Genomic DNA, 17,419 nt, shown 5'->3' on the forward strand with positions numbered 1-17,419 from the left:
TTTATTATTTCTTTTTATAATAGTGAATAATAAAAATGGAGGTTCTTATCAGTTGGGCAATGAGCCATGGGTATAAATGTTAAATCTCTTTGTTCTGGACTTTTAAGGGAGTTTCTGCCCAGCCTCCTCCTTCTCTTGGGAACCCAATCTCCCCAGAACCTATCCTGTGATGTTCTTACCTGACTCACTCTGCCCTCCACCCAACCGTGACCCATCTATTGGCCTGGGAGATGGCACCCAGAAGCAGAGCCCAAGTTCTTTCTCTAGGGTTTTTGGCCTCAAGGTGAGAGAGGTCAATAGCGTTTCTCTGGTGGCACAAACTATGAAGTGTGAAACTTGCAAACAACAGTGGACACAATTCCTGCTACCTGGAGAAATCTGGTGCAACAAGTAGAGAGGAGAGACAGAGAGTGAGTGCTGCTGGCTGTGCACCCATTCCTGTGTGAGTTTGGAATTCTCCAGCAGTTAGCACACCTTGGGGGACTGCTAAGGTCCCAAGAGAAAGCATTTGAGTGTGGAGGTGGGAGAGGGAAAAAAGAGGAAGGGAAACGAAGTCCTCTCTCCTTTTGGAAAGTCTTCTCTGGAGGTAATTGGTTTTAAATCAATCTATTCATGTTAGAATGAAGCAATCAACACAGGTTAACATTCAAGCCTTTGCAGACTACGGCCTGCAGTCAACTATTTATGGGGTTGTCTGCCTCCTTTTTGTCAAATAAATGGCCCATTCCATTAATAATATAATCATTTGGGGTGAGGATCAGAAGACAAAAAGCGTGTGTTTGTGCATGTGTGTGTGTTTTAGAACACGTGGGGCACAATTTTTCAGAATTAAAATAAAATAATAGCTAATAGTTACTGTGTGCCTACTGTGTGCCATGCACTGTTCTAAGAGTTTATGTGTACTAACTCATTTAATTCTTATAGCAATCTATGTTGAGGTAGTTGTCATCCCCAGAAGATACTGTGGCACAGAGAGGCTTGGTAAAACACAGGTAAAACGCAGGGGTAGAATCGGGATTCAAACCCTGGCAGCCTGGTTCTGAAGTCCATGCTCTTACTGTCCATGGCACCTGTTTTTATTGTTTTTGTTTTTTTAATGACTGAATGCAAGGTATGATGCTTCATAGCTGTGTTTCTCCAGCCCCATGGGATAACTGGACTCCTCTCGGGGAGGGAAGGTTGTTTCAGATCCGCTGCCATTATCTGCCCATGGTGGGTCATGGATTCAAGTATTGTTCAATCACCAATATCTTGTTGAAACAGCCTAAGTTCGGCTCCAAAGGGCATTAGCTTATTCTGTTGATAAGAAATGCTGCATTTAGGGAGTTATCAAAAGCACAAGGATTTCCTTACATATAGCAAACATCAATACATAATTGATGAATAAACAAGTGAGCAACAGCTATTTATAAAAATTGTTTAAATGTACACTAGGGATCTAAAATGTAATGGGTCTTTCTGGTGGTAAGATTACAGATGACTTTCACTTTATTTTTTTCAAGTTTTTAGCCAAGAACATGTATCTCATTTTTTTAAATCAGAAAAAAAAGATTTGCTTAAAAAGAGAGATATTTGGATGTGATTATTATCATGTGTTGGTTTTTGTTTCATTTTTGTGTTTTATACCCCAAAGTCAAGAAATATTTCATGGGTCCGCAGTGTAAAGTTTAATGTAGGTACTCAGCAAATACTTGTCATGATATTTGATAGTAATACATTCCATTTCTATAAGACCCTGTCATTCTTAAATGAAACCATAAAAATTATACAATTATAAAATACAAAATGGAACTCAAAACACTGGGATTAGAAAAAGTATAAACACTCATGGATACATATAAATCACATTGTAACTAAATAGTACTTTGAGGTCCTAAACTTTTCTACATTTTTTTGTTTCTTTCAATTCAAGCAGATGCTTCATCACCTTAGGGAAGTCAGTGGCAGGCAGGAAGTAGAAAGAGTCCACCAGATCTCTAGGCTTCTGTTTCAAAAAGTCAAATTCATCAAGGTTGATAGGGCCTGAGGTAGAGAATGTCTTCCTGAAACCAAAAAGAAAAATTTCTCATTTGGATGGCAGAAGCAAAAACTGGGGGTGTTGGAATAGCAGAGACCTCTCTGTCGTTACCCTGAGGTGCAGGGTGATAGCGGCAGGGCTCTCTCATGGTACAAAATGTGCTCCAGGATCCTACCCCTTGCACCCATTCTTATACCCCAACCCTGCTTGAAAGCTGCAGAAAGTAATTGGCCTGAATAGACCTGGCACCTCAGGGCCAGAGATTAGACTCTTATCTCTGTGTGAAAGACTGGCTAATGGCCAGGAGTTACCCCATTCTAGGCTATTATGGGCTGAGCTGTGCTCTCCCCCACTCCTCACCCCCACCCCCAAATTCATATATTGAAACCCAACCCGAAAAACCTCGGTCTATAACTGTATTTGGAGACAAGGTCTTTGAAAAGGTAATTAAGATAAAATGAGGTCATATGAGTGGGCCTTAATCCAATCCTACTGATGTCCCTATGAGAAGAGATTAGGACACAGACACAAAAAGAGGGAAATCCTGGGTAGTCGAAGGGGGAAGATGGCCATCTAAAAGTCAAGGAGAGAGGTCCTCAGAAGAAACTAACCTTCTTGGCACCTGAACCTCAGAGTTCTAGCCTCCAGAACTGGGAAAAACAATTATTTTGTTGTTGAAGCCACAGTCTGTCGCATTTGGTTGTGGCAGCCCAAGCAAACTCGTATACAGGCATTACCCCTAGGTGAGACTTCAGAACCTAATCATGTCCTAGACAGGACCACTCCTGTCTAGATGACCGAGGCTGCAAGTTTGTCAATTTAGAAGTTTAGAGCTTGGAATAGAAATTCAATTGTTTAATGGAGAACAAAACAATGTCTTATTTCTTCCACACCTAAATTTGAGCTCTATGATTCAAAGTTACTACCTATGCTGTTTTGTTTCATGTTGATTTTGTTGCATTATATTCTGAGGGTTCTGTTTTTATTTCTGCTGTTTGTTATTCATTCTTTTTTTATTCTTTTTTTTTTTAAAGATTTTATTTATTTATTTGACAGAGATAGAGACAGCCAGCGACAGCGGGAACACAAGCAGGGGGAGTGGGAGAGGAAGAAGCAGGGTCCCAGCGGAGGAGCCTGATGTGGGGCTCGATCGCATAATGCCGGGATCACGCCCTGAGCCGAAGGCAGACGCTTAACCGCTGTGCCACCCAGGCGCCCCTCATTCTTTTTTTTTTAATGTATCTCTCTTAGAACTCATTATTTTATGACCCATTGTGAAGTTGTTCGAAATCGCCTAGTACTTTTCTCACTTTATTCTTTCCAGGAAGCTTGGTTGTCCTGATTTTTGTGTTAAGTGTTCAAAATTCCACTATAGAGAAGAAACTCGGGAGGAGGAAATGGAAACCCAATCTCCCAGTTTGCAGCTGATTCAACCAACAATAAACAATGATGAGAGCAATGGAAAAAACTTTTGTGATTTTATTAGCCGATGGCTAGTGTAATTTAATGTAGACAAACTAATAATTAATCAGGGAGCAAGGAGGCCAGCCCAGTGATGTGTCTAGGCAGAAAATAATCTTCTAACATAGAGATCAAGAAAAGGATTTAGGGATTATTCTTGAAAAATTATTAGTTTTTAATGTTAGCAAAGAGTAAGCACAGAAACTGGAGGTGCACCTGTTAGCTTGAAAAGGACTTGTTTGATCTTGTCAGGAATATCATCGTGTTAACCATTGTGATGCAAGAAGATGATAGAAAAATGATAAAAACCCAAGCATCAAATGTATCCACTTATCCAAGAAGAATGCAAGATCAAATGCCTTCAAGGACCAAGCAGGTAGGTAAATGTGTGAGCTGTTATAGTAAGACTTTTGGGAATGGTGGGAAATGGATCAGACAGGATGGAGGGTGCTTAAAGCCTTCTAGATTCACACACACACACACACACACACACACACACACACGTTGTAGCGATCCCACAAAACACATCTGCCTGCCTAATTCAGCTCTTTGGTCACCAGTGTGGAACCCTGACTTAGAAAGTTTTGTTTTGTGCCTGTCTTCCAATTCCTCTCTAATCTGAGGGTCCCTCGAGGGTAGAGCGGCACTCTTACTCCATCTTGCATCCTGCCTGGCGTCCCGCAGAATACTTTACTCCATGAGGACTGCCTGAAAATGTCGCAACAAAGAAGGAGCTCTGTGCTGTATGGAGCAGAAAATGATGCTGACAATTGCTGGGCCTCTTACTTGGTGGCTGCTGTGTCTCAAGTTGCATGTCTAAAAGAGCTCTCGAGTGGGCCCAAAAGCCCACTCCGTGCTTGACTCAGCCTCACAGTACCTAATTTGCATGTGGTGCGTAAATTATTTCTGTCTCTGTTCTGCATAATGTTGCGTGTTCTCTCTTCTGCCTGTTCCTCTCACCAAGCATGGCCTTTCTTCATCCCAGATCTTTGTCTTCCCTTCTTTAGTGATATAAAAAGGACTTTCTCCATTGGTTTTTCCTTTTCTGTCCTCTCATCCTGGTTTGTTTTGCATCTCACCTTTTCCTTTTTCTCATTATACCTGTGCTACAAAAGATCGAGACAAAAACAATCTCAATGAATTATATCCTCCAGAAGCGTGATATTCTGGTTAGCAGAGTTTATGTTTAAGGGACATTCCACTTCTTCAAATAGCACAATCCTTTTCTGGTAGGTAATAGAAATAGATTAGTAATTAAGGAATACATTGCAGTGAGCATAGCATCACGTATAGAGAAGTTGAATCACTGTGTTGTATACCTGAGACTCGTGTAATATTGTGTGTCAATTATACTCAAATTAAAAAAAATTGGGGGACATCTGGGTGGCTCAGTCAGTTTGAGCATCTGATTCTTGATTTTGGCTGATGGTCATGATCTCAGGGTCTTGGGATTAAGCCCTGTGTTGGGCTCTGGGCTCGGCAGGGAGTCTGCTTGGGATTCTCTCTCTCCCTCTGCCCCTCCTCCCCAATCTCTCTCAAATAAATAAATAAATCTTTAAAAAATAAACCATTTAAAATGAGAGGTTAGATGAAATAATGGTTTCTTTTGGCTCTAAATTTTTTAAAAAAGTCATCACAAGAACTAAGAGAATGGAAGACTGCTTATAAATAAATGTGTAGTACAAATTCTAAATACTATGAGATTTCAGAGAGCAATAAAGTATGGTTCTGTATAGGCATAGTCAAGGACATTTTTGCTGAAGAAAGTGGGATTTGAAACAGGTATTAAAAAATGTGGGGCCGGGATCACGCCCTGAGCCGAAGGCAGACGCTTAACGACTTAACGACTGCGCTACCCAGGCGCCCCGGCCTTACGTGTTCTTACAATAGTATTTGAGGTTTATTAGTCTGATGGTGGTAAGTAGGCTGGGTAAGGAAAAAGAAGAGAATAAAGAAAGTCAGGGAGATGAGGCAGGAGGCCTCAACTTGGATAAAAATAGTTCCATATATTTTTGCATGTCCTTATGTTTTAGAAAGCATCCAATAAAACCACAAACGAGGTACTCACAGCAAGCCTTGGAGGAAGGTAGGGCAGATATTCATATTTTTATTCTACATGAGAACCGAGATTCAGTCTACATTTGTCCAAAGTCATAAAGTTGGTAAATGGTGTTGTTGGAACTCAGACCTACTTTTTGCCTTTTTAATCTCTAAGCCCAGCATTCCTGTCATTAAGAAATAGAGATGAAAGAGATTTCAAATACTGAAAATGAATAATCCATGCAATTTTATGAGGTGTATGAATCAGCATAATTCACATTATGTAGTAGTAAAAGTGCTGGCCTGAATATCAAGAAATGTAAATCCTAATCCTTGAGTTAATGTGATCCAGTGTGACCTTAAGTAAATGCCTTCTATTGTCAGCTTCTTCCCAATCTGTAACATGGGGGTTGTACACAAAATTCTCTTTAAATTCATTCTGGCTCACTGGTCTTAGAGTTGGTGAGTGAATCATCAGTTAGCCATCGGGATGACCTAGTGAAGTTGGTATCATAGCGATTAAGAAAATTGGCAAACAGGGCACCTGGGTGGCTCAGTTGGTTAGGTGACTGCCTTCGGCTCAGGTCGTGATCCCGGGATCCTGGGATGGAGTCCCACATTGGACTCCCCCTGTTCTGCAGGAAGGCTGCTTCTCCCTCTCCCTCTGCCTGCCGCTCCCCCTGCTTGTGCTCTCTCTTTCTCTCTGTCAAATAAATAAATGAAATCTTACAAAAAAAAAAAACCTAGACCAAACAAAAGAAAAAAGAAAAGAAAAGAAAAGAAAAGAAAAGAAAAGAAAAGAAAAGAAAAGAAAAGAAAAGTTGGCAAACAGAGTCAGCTTGAGGACCAGGAACGATGAGCTCAGGTTTACTTATCAGAGAAAAGTTAAAGGGAGTGGTAGGCAGAGTAACAGCTCCCTCAATGTGGCCACATTCTAATCCCCGGAAACCATGAATGTCCTTTCACATGGCAAAAGAAACTCCAGATAAAATGAAAGTAAGTATGTTGACATAGAGATTATCCTGGATTATGTGGGTGGGTCCTTATAAGTGAAAGAAGGAGGAAGAAGAGTCAGAAAAGATGTGGTCACAAAAGCTGAGGTGAGACAATTGTTGGCATTGAAGATGGAAGAGGGACATGAGCCAAGATCTTCCCAGATCTAGAAAAGGCAGGGAAATGACTCTCTCCTCGAGCCTCCCTAAGGAGCACAGCCTTGCAGACAACCTGACAGCTGCTGAGACCCATTTTGGACTTCTGACCTCCAGAATTGCAGCATAATAAGTTTGTGTTGCCTTAAGCCACTTAATTTGTGGTAATCTGTTACAGCAACAATAAGAAACAAGTACGGAAAGTTAGTAGGGAGGGATGACTAATATTTATTTAGTACTTTTTGTATATTGGGCATTGATACCACAGTAAGTGTTTTGGGGAAACAGCATGCTATTTTACACACCAGGAAAATAAATCTGAGAACTGAAGTAACTTGCCCAGGGAAGGGGCTGAGCTGGGGATTCAGACTCAGGGCTGTGTGACCACTTGTTCCATCATACAATTTCCAGTATGAAAGGCAAAGTGTGCACAAAGCCTACACAGTTACTTAATCACGTAGTGCTGGAAAATCAGGAAAAAATGTGATATAAATCAATGAACCAAGGTCCTGGGAACAGGGAAGACCTTCATAAGGATCTGGCAACATGAGTCAGGGAAGGGCCAGCACTGACCACCTATTCAGAAGCAGGTACTTTTTATACACATTATTTCATTAAACCACCACAAATAATACCCTGAAACAAATTTTATTCTCCCTATTCTTGTGGTTGAGGAACTGAGGCATAAATAAGAAAGAACATAGCCCCCAAATGCTGTAACTAGTTAATGACAAAGCTGAGATTTAACTACAGAGCTTACTTCCTGTGAATACAAAAGTAAAAACTTTTATACTTTTTTTTTTTTAAAGAGGAAGATCCAGAGAAGGGCATGACATCATCATCACTTGAAAATATATGATCCCCATGCTCCCAAACATGCACAGAAGATTGTAATTGGCTTGAGGTCACAGACATTTATAGGATTGTTTGTCCTCTGGGGTGCTTAGAACAGTCTTGAGTATATATAAGCACTCAATGTATACTCATTGGAAATCAGTCAGTGGGATAGAGGGACTTCTGTATAAGGTTAAGTAAGAAGTCTGGAATGCCTCTGTCTGGAAGGATGAAGGTAGAGATCTGATGGGACCCAAATGTAACATGGTATCCCCTTCCCACTTAAAGATTTCCCCCTTGACTCCAGCCATCACTAACTTCCTCTTTCTCCTTCCTAGCTGCCCCTAGTGTATGCATAAGCCCCAAGCACTCGGGTACTTGATCACTCAGTTTCAAATTTTACTTCATCCTCCTGCATTGATGGCAAAGGCTGCACTGCCTTCAGCATCAAGCCTAACTTTTGGTTTCCACCTCTCCCTCCCTCATCTTTCCTCTCCAGCCTTACTACTGTGCATGCAAAACCGTATCTCTGGTTGGCCTGATCCCCTGCCTGGAGCCATGGAATCCCTGCCTCCCACCAACCACTCCCTCATATATAGATCCTTCTTGCTCATTCTGCCAATGTTTTTGATTAATTCTCTCCTCCCCACGAATGCCTTCTTTAATTCTTCTTTCCCACCTTCTCTAATTCTTTTGTTATTATTGCCTGTACCCATGTAATTTATACTTCAAATAAAATAAGAATTCCTTAGCATGGTGCACATGCTTTTTTCTTCACTCTCACAGTTAATTTTTTCCTCCAATTTTTTTATTGTGGTAAAATACACGTAACATAAAATGTACCATCTTAGCCATTTTAAAGTTCAATGGTATGAAGTACACTCACATTTTTGCGTAACCATTGCCACCATCCAGCTCTAGGATTCATCTTGCAAAACTGAATCTCTATATCATAGTCTTCCTTTAGTCCACTCTCCCCGTTGTCCAGTAGATGCTTACACACTGGCCTCTTGTCAGGTTCTCGAACAGGCTGAGCAGTTCATAGCTCAGGCCCTGACATAGGTAATTTTCTCCATCTGGAAAGCATTTCTGATATTATTCCCACTTCCACCCCATGGTCAGCCAAGACTGGTCCCTCCTCATCTTTTGGTCTCAACTTAAATGTCACTTTCTCATTGGCTTCCTGATTTCTCATACTTCAGCAGATTCCCTACTTAAAAACCAATCAACCAACTAACCAACAAAACATCTCTTGGGTATTTTAAAAAGATTTTATAAATACTTTCTTGTTTTCATTTTTACAATTGTTTACTTGTTCACTATCTGTCACTGCGACTCAACTGTAAGCTTCATGGGGACCACAGCCATGTCTCTTTTATTCTCTAGTAGGGTGCCTGACATGTAGTAGGCACTTAGATATTTATTGATGAATGAACATCCTATGTTATACTCTCTACTCTCTAATTGTTCTTTGAATTTTAGCATCACTTCAGGACTTATTTATAACGCTGTTTTGTTAACTGCTATTTGTAGGTGTCTCTTTTCTGCCTTCAATGGGGCTGTGGTTTGTAGAAACTATATTTCATATTTCTTTGCAACAAAGGTAGTTGGATAGATTTTCAATAAACACTTGCTGAATTAAATTAGACTTAATTTAATTTGGTGTCTGTCACAGTCTGGAATACTATACCAGGAAACATGTCTAAAATGTGAAGGAGACAACACTAGAGATTTCATATGATTTGGGGTACCAGTGGTAATGGTTAGGGTCTGAAGTCAGCACTGAACATAAGAGCTGTGTATGCTCAAAATTTTCCTCGTTTTGAAGACATCATATCAGTTTGCCAAAAGACCAACTCAGCAAGCTTTTCCTCTAGCATTAGACCAAATCTTGTATCTTTGGCTGAAGATCAGAGAAAGGACTTGGCTTGAATTTGGTGGCCATATTGTAGGACAAATACAAATCTTTAAATTCTAAAATCACACTTGACCTGACAAGACAATCATGTGAGAAACTAAGGAACCAAGATCTACTGTGGAAATAGCGTATTTCCTTTACCCATCTCACACTCTATGTGGAGGCATGTACCCTTTCTCTGAAGTGGCCTATATGATTTGATTTATTATTGCGTGCTCCTCATTTTCTTTTGGTTGAGCATGAATAGTTGATTTCGCATAAGTGTATGTATGATGAACTTGTGCTGTACTCCGCTCATTGGCAAGTTAACTCATGGATCTCATTATCCTTCCTTAGATAACATAGTGGATCCAAGTATAAGAACAAGGAGGGTTTAAGTCAATTCACACATATCAGAATTCTTAAGAGACAGACACCTTTACAAAATACTTCTCAGTGGTGTTACTGCCCAGAAGAAATACAGATGTGCCTACTCCTTCACTCCCACATATTTCCGCAACCCCACCTATGTGTGCACATTCCTCACCCCGCCAAAGACTCCTGTGAACATTTATTGTTTTTTTCTCATTCCTGTCCCTGTTCACACCATTCTCCCCACAGCTGTCATCTCCGTGTAGGTAATCGCTTGAACTAGTTTCTTTGCTATCTTTCTTGAACTGATTTATGCAAATACAGGAAAATAGGAATAGATAACCTTCTGTTTCCCCTTTTTCACAGAAAATGTAGCATGTTTTATAGTTTTGCACCTTACTCTTTTTGTATAACACGGTGTCCTGTAACTCTTTCTATATCATTAAAAAGAAAACCATAAATTTTCAATATCACTGCGTAGTATTTTGTCATATGTGGATGTGCCACAATTTATTTAACTAGTATTCCTTTGGACTGATACTTGGTCTTTTTCCTCCTCATTTTTCTTCCTATTATGAACAATAAACAATGCTACATGTATAACCTTGTCCACATGTCATTTCTGACATGTGCATATTTATCTGTAGGATAAATTCCCATAAGAGGGTCTGCTGTCTCCGAGGATGATTGCATTTGTAACTTCGATAGATTGTGCCATATTCCCTTCCATAGATATGTACCATTTTGTAACACCAGCATGAATGTATGAAAATGCTTGCTCGAATTGCAATTCTTAAAATCAAATATAGAAATGGAGCTTTTAGGGATAATGGGTTCCACGAGCTCACTCCACTGTGCTCAGAAAAGTCCTATTTCTATAAAGACGATAGACACAAGGAATAAAATTGATAAAGATGACATCTACCTACTGGCTTTGAGGCTTTATCCAGGCTCAAATTAGGAAAACCTGGTGACGAATGTATGAGGAAGCCCCTTCATTATGCTTTCATAGGGGGCAAACCCCCATGCTGTAATTCAAGTATCCTGTCTCCTTAACATGTATCAGCATCATAAACAGGGCCCCTCTAGTGACTAGAACAATAAGACTGACTTCATTTCAAGAGGCCAATAGCTGCCTGGCCCAGGACAATGGAAGGGTAAGTGGTTTAGGCTTTGGAATTAGACCCGCTTAGATTCTAATTCATAGCTACCTTACCTCCTGTGGGTAAGTCATTTCGGAGACTGGAGGCTGTTTTCCAGGCATTAAAATGGGGATACTAATTCCCATGCCTTTTTGGACTGTTGTAAGATTAACTGGAATGATATTTGGGATAGTGTCTAATATATAATAACATTTAACACTGAATTTCCCTTTTGCCTTTCTGAAAGTAGCAGAGAATTGGGAAGAAAAACCCCCAAAGGTCTCTCTCAACCTGAAACTGTGTGCCCCAATTTCCATATATTAAATCTCTCTTACCTTACTCATAGAAGAGGCTCTAAAAATCTATTTACTATTATAGTGCATGTAATTCCAACATGCTTTGTGGTTTGACTTCCCAGCCTATGTCAAAGTGGAAGTAAAAGGAGCCAAAGTTGTTACCTGACTGAACTACAAAAAGCAGAGATTTAAAAAAAAATGTTATTTAGAAACAACAAGAACAAAAGTATCCAGTAGGCCTGGGGTGGCTCCTTAGTAGGCTCATGGATAGACAGAGCCTCTTAGCATAAGGCTACCTTAAGGTCAGGTCATTAAGAAAAGGTTAACTGGTGTGCTCTTCAGAAAGCAGACCTGTGGTCAATGAATTTCTTTTTATTTATTTCTTCCCTATTTACTAAAGAATAAAGAATCAATACATTTTACAACATCAAATGTAAAATACAATTTTGGGGGGGCATTTGAAAGGGTAAATTTCAGTTATCTCAAAAATCAATTCACTTACTTAATCAAAATTTATTGAGTGCTCACTATGTGTTCAGCATATTGCTAAGCTCTGGACTTACTTGACATGCCTAATTTCTCCAAAATTCTGGGTAAAAAAAAAGTATTATTCATAGCACAGTCCAAATTTATGTTAACCTTTCAATGAGTCTTCATGATAGTTTTATTATCATTGTAACTGATCTTAATTTTAGAACCTTCTGGGTTCTACAATGCAACCCTTCCACAGAAGTGAGAATGATAAAATTGAAATAGCAAATGTAAAGTGGAAATCACTAGTTAGTCTGCAAATCTTATATATCTACTTGAAATTTCAATTGTGATAAACCCTTTTGATTCAGTCTCATTTGTCAGCTTTATACAGTGAATGTAATTTACTTAGCTAATTTCACTATTAGATTATGTTCTTTCAGGGCACAGAGAAATAGGAATCATAAATATGCCATTGCTGCCTGCTTTTGTATCTCATTTCATAGCCTCACAGGCTTAAACAGAGAAAATATACTTGAAACCACAAATTAATTGTACCTGTTTCCTAGAAGTTTTTTTCAAAATGCCTTCATTGGAGTTACCAAATCTACTGAATGACAGAATTTAAGTAACTGTATGTTGGTACTATACAAACATAATCATGATAGCAATAATAATAAAAATAGCAGTTATCATTTATTTAGTACTTACTACTTATCAGGTATCATGTTGAGAGTTTCAAATGGATTACCACTTTGAATCTACCCAACAACTTTTTGGAGAAGGCTCTGTTATTATTTCCATCATACAACAGAGGAAACTGAGGTTTAAGGAGGTTATCTTGCTCACCTTATTCATGTTAAAGAACAAAAATTCGACCATGTAAATGCAAAGATCTAATTGGTTTTATTAAATGATTCATGAATTCAGCAGCATCCCATCTAGCAAGTAGAGGGGAGCTCCAAGGAGTTCCACAGAATGGAAGGTTTTTATAGGAAGGAGGGTGGGCAAGAAAGTTACTAGCAAAAGAAAAGAGTTTTACCAGGCAAGGTCACTTTGCCTTAGCTGCAAGGGCAGGGGTTCTTATTAGGTAGATTACCTCATTTTCCTTTGGGGAAAGAGAGGGTCCATGTGACAAATTACTTCATTGGTGCTGCTCAGAAATTTCTGACTGGTTAAGACTACATTTCTGGGGGCGGTTGAAACTGCAGTGAGATATTAAGCTCTGGTTTGGTGACTTGGCTTGAGTGACACCATTTTGGGCCTGTGGTTTCCCTTTTACCATTCACATTATTATTTTAGTGGAACTGGGATCCAGACCCAGGCAGTCATAATCTATACTTAATCTGTCTTTCTAAGATGTTATTAATACAAATTTGGTAAAGAAATAGAATGCCATCTATATGAGGAAGTATCCTTACCTGTTGGCTATAAGTTTGACTACCATAGGAACAAAGAGGCTTAAATCATAAAATGAAATAAAAGGACAGTTATGTGAATTGTTTTCAAAAGTAGATTTTGGAATTACTTCTTCCCCCTTTCCCCTTACCTCCCTCCCCAATGGCCAGGGTAAAAATTCTCTATGAGTACTTCCTGTAAAGTCTTTATAGGATTTACCTTAACATAAATACTCATGAAAAGTTGTGTCCTAAAATACAGAATCCTTGTTTTCCCTGCCATCCCCAAATAACTAGGTGCTATAGTGTTAAATACCATACACCTCAAAATAATCCTGAAAATATCAAAGGCAGGGCAGAACTTCAGTGCAAATATTACCTAATTTGTCCTCAGCACTCCAAAGAAAGTGATGGTATTCTTAGGTTTCACTGAAGAGAAGTAGACAGAATCAGAAAAATAAGTACAAAAATCTGGTGCGGTCAAAGAGAGAATTCAGGGTTTAAAACATTTTTTTAAAACTTTCAAATGTTTCTTTCACTTGATCAGTAACAACTGTAACCATGTAGTTTGCTTTGTCTGACTTCAAACATACTTTCACTAGAAGATCATTGTAATTCAAATCCACTCAGTGGTGCTTCACTTTTGTAATTTGTTAAGATTAAGTAGTGTACCTTGCACCTGTTTTAATGATATCTCACATTGATAACATTTTCACTCATTTAAAGCCATGTTTACTGATAGAGCTTTAGCACCAAAAAAAATTCTAAAAGGCAGTCTTTACACATCCAAATAGCTTGAACAAGTAATCGATACAGCTTAAACCCTGGCTAGTTCTGAATTTTACAAATTAAGGTCACATAATTTTAAAATCACATACTTAAAAAAAAGTTGATAGAAATGCATTTCAATGATGAAGAAAATATTCAAGGTCACTAACGCCAATTCAATCTTTGCTCTGACGTTCAAGAGGCAATAGGCTGACTTTTAACTGGACTTTGTTGTTTTCTTAAGGAAATGATGGAAACTTTATTACTAGAGATGGTAAAGTTGTTAGTGACAAGAAAATCAGGGGGTCAACAGAGGAAAGAGGTGTCCAAATACAAGTGAGAATCAGTAAGTTGTATGTGGGAAACTAAACTGACTTATGTAATTTCTCAAGACCCCCAAATAAGAAAAAAGTAAGACAGAATTTTGAGAGGAAAAAAAAACCCAAAACAACCAAAGAGGTGAGACACAGCCATTTTGATGGGGGGGAGCCTAACAACTCAATGAGGTCATCCTATCTCCCGGAAGTGACACGTAATCACCTGCTTTGCACTAGCTCCGCCCCTTCCCTCAGAGGTCCCGCCCCTCCACCAGCAGCCGGGAGGGTGTTAGGGGGCGTTTCTCCAGGAGGAAAGCTGTGAGCTGCGACGCTGAGGAAGGGGACCCCAAAACGTCTGGCACTGCCCCCTCCAGGGATCACTTTGGACCGCATCACTCGGCCCAGCGGGATTCAGAAACGCCGAGGGGTCAACCTGATGGGTTTCGGGGTCAACGGAAGAGGGGAAGGGGAGCCCTGGCGGGGAGAACCCCCCGGTCCCCCGCCCAGCAGCTGAGGCACAGGAGGGCGGCCATCTTGGCCGGGAGGGTAGGGCTGGGGAGCTGCGGGCGCCGTGCGATTGGGGGGCTCGCCCGGAAGTGACGCCAACTACCCGGAAGCGGAGGGGGTTCCCTGGCCCACTCCCCCCTCGTTCGTTTGCTCCCCCGCTTCCTCCCCGCCCCCCTTCCTCTCCATTCGTTTCCCCCCTCCCCGTTCCCTGCCTTCTTCCCCCCCCCACCCGTCCCTCCCCCCCAACCTCCGGAGCTGGGAAGAGAGTCAAGATGGCGGCGAAATCCGATGGCGGTGGCGTGGGGGTGGGCTTCGCCCAGCTGCACAACCTGGACGAGGCGGTGGGCAGCGGCGGCGAGGAGGACGGGGAGCCCGGGGGAGGCGGCTGCGGCGGCGGCGGCGACGGCAGCGAGCCCGGCGAAAGCAGCTCGCTGCACATCTGCCACTGCTGCAACACCTCCTCGTGCTACTGGGGCTGCCGCTCTGCCTGCCTGCGCTCCCTCCTGGGCAGGAAGCCGCGCCGCAGCGCCGCCGCCGCCGACGGGGGGGACCAGCCGCTGCAGCCGCCCGCTGCCGCCGGCGCAGACCACCCCCCCCCGACGCCTGCCACTCGGCCGCAACCACCGCCGCCGCAGGTGGAGCGGCCGTGGCTCGACTGCCTGTGGATCGTGCTGGCGCTGCTGGTCTTCTTCGGGGACGTGGGCACCGACCTGTGGCTGGCCCTCGACTACTACCGCAAGGGGGACTACGGCTTCTTCGGGCTGACTCTCTTCTTCGTGCTGGTGCCGTCGCTGCTGGTGCAGAGCCTGAGCTTCCGCTGGTTCGTGCAGGACTACACGGGCGGCGGGCTGGGCGCCGTGGAGGGGCTCAGCAGCCGGGGCCCCCCCATGATGGGGGCCGGCTACGGCCACGGCGCGGCCCGCGGCGGCCCGGGCGTGGGGGTCTCGGCCACTCCGGGGGCGCAGCGCCTGTGCCGCCTCTCCGTGTGGATCTGGCAGTCGGTCATCCACCTGCTGCAGATGGGGCAGGTGTGGAGGTAAGAGCACTGCGGGGGTGGGGGTGGGGGCCTGGGCAGTCGGCCCTGCGGAGGGCCCCGCGGGCGAGGCCAGAGCCCTCCGAGCGCGTTCCACCCTCGAGGTGCCTCGCAGTTGGGCCCCTCGGACGGGTCCGGCCGGAGGTCTTGAAGGAGGGGTTTGCCGCGCACTTCCCCTGTCGTCTCAAAAAGACCATCGTTTGATCTGGATTCCTGGCCACGCCTTTTGGCCCTGGGAGGCCCCAGTCCCGCTGTTTGTCTGTCTGCTTCCCGGGTTCGCACTTCCCGATACCCTGCCTCATCCTTTCCTTCCCTCACATCTCTGTAGACCTTTGTATTCCCGATGTCCCTTTCCCCTGTATCCCAAGGTAACCAGCCGTTAGCGCTTTTTATCTGCACCCCAGCTCGTCTCCTGGGGGGAACCTTCCTTCTTCCAGCCGGTTTTGCACTCGGTTTCGTCCCCCGGTGAGACATCTTCCCTCTTCCCCCGTCTTCTCTCCGCAGTGGCCTGTGTGGGGCCCTGCCTCTCCTTTTAGCACTCCTTTATTCCACGCTCCCTCCCCCCTTCCTGCAATCCCATCCCCTGCAAATGATTCCAAACCTCTCCCCTCCTTGAAGGAAAAACGACTTTTTCCCCCCTGTATTAGACGTGCCCTTTTCTTGGTGACAGGTAAAATTGTGTAGTATATGGTAGGTGTAAGCGTTTGTTTTTAACTCTCACCTCCAGAAAGTCAATTAGCCACCTGGATACCTATTTGGAGGAACATTGTTTTCTATAGCCAGGCCACAGTGCGTAGGTGATTTATGTTTACACAAGCCCCAAGCGTGGCCCTGCGGCCCTTTTCTCTTTTGTAAATTTCCCCTGTGCCTGGTAAGTCCTCAAAAACCACTTGCAGATGTTCTTTTGGCTACTAACCTTAACTGGCTCAACTAAGGAAATGATCCCGTTAAAATCTTGATAAATCAGTGCCCTCCAACTTAAATCAGCTTGAGTGTATTCTGGAAACTGAGTTTGTAGGTAAACATTTGCAAGAGAAACAATCTTAACTGAAGATAAATTACACAGAGCTCTTCGGGTACATTGCTTCTGTGAGAAGACATTTTGCCTAGACTGCCCAACTTCGTAGGGGATGTTAGGTACTCTGTATTTCAGTTAGCCGGAATGTACTTAGGTTAACTGAGGTGAAAATTGTCTTTTGAATTGTTTGTCCAGATCTCTCTTCAGAGTTTTAAATATAAACGTTTCAGAAAGCATGGGATTGAGTTACATCAAATCATGAGAATGAATGCAAGAACTTTGTCCTATAGAATTTATATGCAAATTCAGGATGGGGTTCTTGATTTTCCTGGTGCTCCCAGGCTTGTTTATTGGTCTTCCTAGATTGAACCAAGCAGCCTTTTTTCTTTTTCCCTAGCTGTATTTGTCTGCAAATAATTGGTTTTCTGCTGGTAACTTTATAAGAAGGGGGAAGGGGGAAGGGGGATAAAATAGGGGAAAAATGATTAACTTTTGGCAATTTTGAGTGTAGCTTGGGGTCAAGTAAAATTTTGAAACATGTTTTGAACTTGAAATCTAAATCTAAAAACATCTCTGAACACCCAAATCCATATTGAATCAAATGTAGTGTGTTTGATACTGGGGATACTTTTTTTGATTTCTTGTAGGTTGGTAAGATGCAAAAGAATGAAGGGGCAGAGGGAAAAGAAGAATGGGGAGGA

At 42.4% G+C, this 17,419-nt stretch overlaps 1 protein-coding gene and 1 long non-coding RNA gene across 3 annotated transcripts in view; one reads left to right on the top strand and one right to left on the bottom strand.

Annotated features, from left to right (window-relative positions):
• Positions 1-1,652: 1,652 nt before the first annotated feature.
• LOC121101885 lies at positions 1,653-14,962 on the bottom strand. Its single transcript, XR_005833930.1, has 2 exons — positions 14,915-14,962; positions 1,653-2,042 (listed from the first exon to the last, which is right to left on the bottom strand). It is a non-coding gene; the product is annotated as an uncharacterized LOC121101885 (long non-coding RNA).
• Positions 14,926-17,419, top strand: part of XKR6 (XK related 6) — a 308,239-nt gene continuing 305,745 nt past the window's right edge. Inside the window, exon 1 of one of the 2 annotated variants that reach the window (XM_040626459.1) lies at positions 14,926-15,703. In XM_040626459.1, the coding sequence (XP_040482393.1) occupies positions 14,940-15,703 (764 nt within the window). In that variant the 5' untranslated portion in view covers positions 14,926-14,939. The remainder of the gene's footprint in view (positions 15,704-17,419) is intronic. The other variant, XR_571957.2, reaches the window with a different exon arrangement.

The sequence above is a fragment of the Ursus maritimus genome, unplaced genomic scaffold (genome assembly GCF_017311325.1).
Source record: "Ursus maritimus isolate PB19 unplaced genomic scaffold, ASM1731132v1 scaffold_11, whole genome shotgun sequence".
Taxonomy (NCBI): domain Eukaryota; kingdom Metazoa; phylum Chordata; class Mammalia; order Carnivora; family Ursidae; genus Ursus; species Ursus maritimus.